Source organism: Bombina bombina, chromosome 4 (genome assembly GCF_027579735.1).
Source record: "Bombina bombina isolate aBomBom1 chromosome 4, aBomBom1.pri, whole genome shotgun sequence".
NCBI lineage: Eukaryota > Metazoa > Chordata > Amphibia > Anura > Bombinatoridae > Bombina > Bombina bombina.
The window spans coordinates 1176080764-1176086763 of NC_069502.1; the positions used below are offsets into that span (position 1 = coordinate 1176080764).

A 6000-nucleotide genomic window follows, 5' to 3' on the forward strand; every position below is an offset into this window, starting at 1 on the left:
TTGATGGGCCAGATGGATGGGCCCGTGGCTGGATTGGTAAAGGGCAGAGAGCTCCAGTCCGACTCAGACGCCAGCAAGGTGGAGGTGGAGTACCGGTTTGGGCTGGTATCATCAAAGATGAGCTTGTGGGGCCTTTTCAGGTTGAGGATGGAGTCAAGCTCAACTCCCAGTCCTACTGCCAGTTTCTGGAAGACACCTTCTTCAAGCAGTGGTACAGGAAGAAGTCTGCATCCTTCAAGAAAAACATGATTTTCATGCAGGACAATGCTCCATCACACGCTTCCAAGTACTCCACAGCGTGGCTGGCAGGAAAGGGTATAAAAGAAGAAAATCTAATGACATGGCCTCCTTGTTCACCTGATCTGAACCCCATTGAGAACCTGTGGTCCATCATCACATGTGAGATTTGCAAGGAGGGAAAACAGTACACCTCTCTGAACAGTGTCTGGGAGGCTGTGGTTGCTGCTGCACGCAATGTTGATGGTGAACAGATCAAAACACTGACAGAATCCATGGATGGCAGGTTTTGAGTGTCCTTGCAAAGAAAGGTGGCTATATTGGTCACTGATTTGTTTTTGTTTTGTTTTTGAATGTCAGAAATGTATATTTGTGAATGTTGAGATGTTATATTGGTTTCACTGGTAAAAATAAATAATTGAAATGGGTATATATTTGTTTTTTGTTAAGTTGCCTAATAATTATGCACAGTAATAGTCACCTGCACACACAGATATCCCCCTAAAATAGCTATAACTAAAAACAAACTAAAAACTACTTCCAAAACTATTCAGCTTTGATATTAATGAGTTTTTTGGGTTCATTGAGAACATGGTTGTTGTTCAATAATAAAATTAATCCTCAAAAATACAACTTGCCTAATAATTCTGCACTCCCTGTATATGGCTTTGCCAATGCTTTTGGCAATTAAAAGGCCGCTAATTCCAGCTAAGCATTACACTTCTATTATTCCCGGCAGTGAATAGGTTAGTCAGGTAATCATAAAAGAACGTTTTTGGGTTTCAGGTCCCTTTAAGAATTTCAATGAATTAAAACCTAATTACAACAATCCCATTACTTACCAGAAGAATGGCGCAGGTCACTGCTAAAACAGTCTGGGTTTACAGTAGGGATGCTGGGAAGGGAAGGACGACTTGTCCACTTGTTAAGGGCCACATTGGGGCCCCCTGTAAGTTTATTAGTGCTTGCCGGTATTGTATGTGCGCCACTGAGAGTGAAGGAGGCGATGTGCGCAGGATCTGTTGAAACATCAAATGATTTAAAGAGCTGTATGAGAATAACATAAATTGCTTGTTACAAACAACCAGGCCCTCCCAAACATTTTTACATAGTAACATAGTAGATAAGGTTGAAAAAAGACCGAAGTCCATCAAGTTTAACCTATAAAAATCTAAAATACTTACAAAAAGCTCCAGTTAAGCTTAAATAACCCCACTAAAAGGTGACCCATTTAATACTAGCAATCATATCCATGAATTTTGTTTATATACAGAAATGTATCCAGACTATTTTTAAATGTATCTAGGGTACTGGCATTCACTACCTCCTTTGGTAATGAGTTCCACAATTTTATTGCTCTTACAGTGAAAAAGCGTTTCCGTTGCAGGAGATTAAATCTCCTTTCCTCCAACCTTAAATTGTGACCTCTTGTCAGAAACAATTTTCTTGGAATAAACAGAGCTTCTGCCATCTCTGTATTTGGGCCTTGAATATATTTATATAAAGTAATCATGTCACCTCTCAAGCGCCTTTTTTCTTAAGAAAACAGACCCAGTTTGGCTAGCCTCTCCTCATAGGTTAAATTCTCCAATCCCCTTATTAGCTTTGTGGTCCTTCTCTGAACTTTTTCTAGTTCTGCAATATCTTTTTTTGCGATTGGTCCCCAGAACTGCACTCCATACTCAAGGTGAGGTCTTACCAGGGCTTTATATAGTGACAGAATTATGCTTTCCTCAATGCCTCTTTTAATACATGCTAGTATCTTATTAACCTTTGTTGCCGCTGCCCTGCATTGTGCCCCCATCTTTAGCTTGTTATCTATTACTACTCCTAAATCCCTTTCCTCCTCTGTTTGGCTAAGTCTTGTCCCATTTAAAAAATACATTCCCTGCTTATTTTTACTTCCAAAATGTAGAACCTTGCCTTTTCCTGTATTAAATCTCATTTTCCATTTACTTGCCCATACTTCTAATTTTTGCAGATCCCTTTGTAATGACTTAACTTAGTAACGTCTGCAAAAATAGAGATGTCGCTATTTAATCCTTGCTCCAAGTCATTAATAAAAATATTAAAAAGAACAGGGCCCAGTACTGATCCCTGGGGGACGCCACTGATTACCTTTGTCCAATCTGAGTATGATCCATTCACTTCTACTCGTTGCTCCCTATCTTTTATCCAGTTATTTATCCATGAGCTAACATTTTCAGCTATTCCCAGTCCCTTAATTTTGTGCATTAATCTCTCATGTGGCACTGTATCAAATGCCTTTGCAAAATCTAAGTATATCACATCAACTGATTCCCCTTTATCTATATTTTACTTACTTCCTCATAGAATCTAATTAGATTAGTTTGACATGATCTATTTCTTCTAAAACCATGCTGATTAAAACTCATAGAGGCCCATTTATCAAGCTCCGTATGGAGCTTGAAGGGCCGTGTTTCTGGCGAGTCGTCAGACTCGCCAGAAACAGCAGTTATGAAGCAGCGGTCTAAAGACCGCTGCTCCATAACCCTGTCCGCCTGCTCTGATGAGGCGGACAGGAATCGCCGCAATTCAACCCGATCGAGTATGATCGGGTTTATTGACACCTCCCTGCTGGCGGCCCATTGGCCGCGAGTCTGCAGGGGGTGGCGCTGCACCAGCAGCTCTTATGAGCTACTGGTGCAATGCTGAAAATGGAAAGCGTATTGCTCTCCTCATTCAGCGAGATTTTGCGGACCTGATGTCGGATCAGGTCCGCAAGACCTTTGATAAATTGGCCTCATAATCTTGTTTACACGAATATGCTCATCAATATAATCCCTAATAATCCCTTCAAATATCTTCCCCACTATTGATGTCAGACCAACTGGTCTATAGCTTCCTGGATCATCCCTGCTTCCCTTTTTGAAGAGTGGCACCACATCAGCTTTACACCAATCCTGGGGTACCATGCCTGAGGATAATAAGTCTTGAAAAATATTTGGATCAGCAGTCATTAATGACAGGTTTTGGCTGGGGAACATTAATTAAACTTTTGCCAAAGATAAAGCCTCAGAATAATATTATATTATAATCACATTTCTTAGTTAAAATGTACCATACAATGTAACTGACTACACTACTCATATTATTAAGAAAAAAGTACACGTCCCCTGAAATAACTTCTTTCTTTGACTAGTAAATTATAGTGATATATTTAAGATCTGTAAATATTGATATAAATTATTCATAATGTTCCTTTTACTTTGCTTTTTGCCTGAAATACCATAAAACGCCACTAGGTGTCCCATTTTACCTAATGATTGATTAGTACATGGTTGTATTAAAAGACAGTAATTACTATTCAGTTTTCTTTGCTGTCCTAACAGCAGTTGCAAATTATTCATGAGATTAGAGTACCATAATATTACATGACCAATTGTAATTTTACACAGTGCGCTTCTTTATTGATGGGTTTCTTTGCCCAGAAATAATACAGACACTAAGATGCCTCTCTCTCAGTTACACTTTTTTAAGCTCTCTGTCCTCATATTGTTTGAATGATTTGCTCTTTCCTTAAATATGGTTATAATATTTTTTATAATATTTTAGCCCTGCCACTTCTGTTTGCAGTTTGTACTGGGATCATTTTCTTCATTTTTTTATCCTTCTTGTCTAATTCTGCCAGCATGAGTTGAGTCCATGCCTCAGTTTTTCCTTTGTTTTACTACTTATTTATTGCTATTTTATGCAAAATGTATAGGGTACACTTTTTTATAAACCAGGTCAGATTTTTTTGTTTACATTTGACAGGGTTTTATTTAGTGCACCCTTGTTATTCTTCAAACTAAAATGTAAAGTCTTAAAGGGACACTAAACCCAACATTTTTCTTTTATGATTCAGGTAGAGAAAACAATCTTAAACAACTTTCCAATATACTTCTATTACGTAATTTGCTTCATTCATTAGCTATCCTATGTTAAAAAAATAGCAATGAACATGAGTGAGCCAATCACACAAGACATCTATGTGCAGCCACCAGTCAGCAGCAACTGAGCCTATCTAGATATGCTTTTCAGCAAAGGATATAAAGCAAATGAAGCAAATTAGATAATAGAAGTAAATTGGAAAGCTGTTTAAAATTGCAAGCTCTTTCTAAATCATGAAATAATTTTTGGGGGTTTCTTGTCCCTTTAACTACTGACATAATCATTAACCAACTGTATAATCCCACACAATAAAATAGTCTACAGGGATGTATCTATCCATCTATCTATCTTTCTATCTATCTAAACTGTCTATATCATCAATCTATCATCTATCTATATAATCTATCTATCTATCATCTATCTATCTATCTATCTATCTATCTATCTATCTATCATCTATCTTTCTATATATCTATCTATATTATCTATCTATATCATCTATATATCATCTATCTATATCATCTATATATCTATATCAGCTATATATCTATATCATCTATATATCTATCTATATCATCTATCTATCTATCTATCTATCTATCTATCTATCTAGTATCTATCCATCTATCTATCATCTATCAATCTATCTATCTATCTATCTATCTATCTATCTATCTATCTATTCCTGCACACAACCACATACCAGCATTGTTATTCTTCCTCTTCATGTACAGATTCCTGCAATGCAGATTATTCACATCATATATGTTATGAAACCCAGAGAATCAACCATTATGTTTTGAAGACTAGAAATATAATAAATACTTTGATAATCTGCTTGCAATACAAGCACTAGTAGTATTAAATAAGAACAAATAAATAATGACATTACAATGCTTTTTTTTTATTACAGGGAAATCAAGTAGTAGTTTTTAGTTTTTGTAGTATTGTCACTATTTTTTCTCATGTGCTGTTAAACCAACAGGTGACGTTCCAGCTGGATTCCCAGGGACATAGAATAAACTATGCAGGCAACATAACTGCCACCAATCTGACATAATGCAACTTGTTTCAGAATTAAAGGGACAGTAAAGTCAAATTAAACTTTAATGATTCAGATAGAACATGCAATTTTAAACAACTTTCCAATGTACTTCTTTTATCTATCTTGCTCTGTTTTGTTTGTATCCTTTGTTGAAAAATATACCTAGGTAGGCTCAGGACTGGAGCAGCTATGATTGGTGGCTTCACATATATGCCTCTTCTTATTGGCTCACCAAATGTGTTCAGCTATCTCCCAGCTGCTCTTTCTTCAAAGGAAACCAGGAGAATGAAACAAATGTAATAGTAGAAGTACATTGTACAGTTGTTTAAAATGGTAAGCTCTATCTGACTCATAAAATAAACATTTTTGGTTTTGAGCCCCTTTAATAAAATGATCACCCGCTGATTACTTGTAACACATGCATCTTTCATTACTCACACTCCTGAGAGCGCCCTCCAGTGTCCACTCGCTCTGGCTGATCCCACAGCATCTGTTGGCTCCTCATTTTCTGTTGGCGAAGAGTTTCAATTTCCATCTGTTTCTGCCTCATCTTGTCCTGGGCTGACTTTGATATAGTGAAGTTAATCTGGAATCATTTAAAAGCTCTGATATCACCAGGCACCTTAGCACAATGATAGGGACATGGAAGTGACTGTATCATCTTTAGAAGAATACCGGCTCAATTACAAGTGGCGCTAGTGAAGACCTCACATAAAGTGTAAGAGTTAAACATAAATGTGCACCAAACGCAACATTTTTGGTTCAGCACCTGGGTACCGCTTACTGATTGGTGGCTAAATGTAGCCACCAATAAGCAAGCGCTT

General features: G+C 37.2%; 1 protein-coding gene across 1 annotated transcript in view; it reads right to left on the reverse strand.

Moving 5' to 3' along the window:
- Window positions 1-6000, reverse strand: part of TOGARAM2 (TOG array regulator of axonemal microtubules 2) — an 81166-nt gene that overhangs the window by 44563 nt on the left and 30603 nt on the right. The window contains exons 8-9 of the mRNA XM_053712805.1: window positions 5627-5762; window positions 1080-1256 (exon numbers count right to left, since the gene is read on the reverse strand). Coding sequence (XP_053568780.1) covers window positions 1080-1256; window positions 5627-5762 — 313 coding nt within the window. The remainder of the gene's footprint in view (window positions 1-1079; window positions 1257-5626; window positions 5763-6000) is intronic.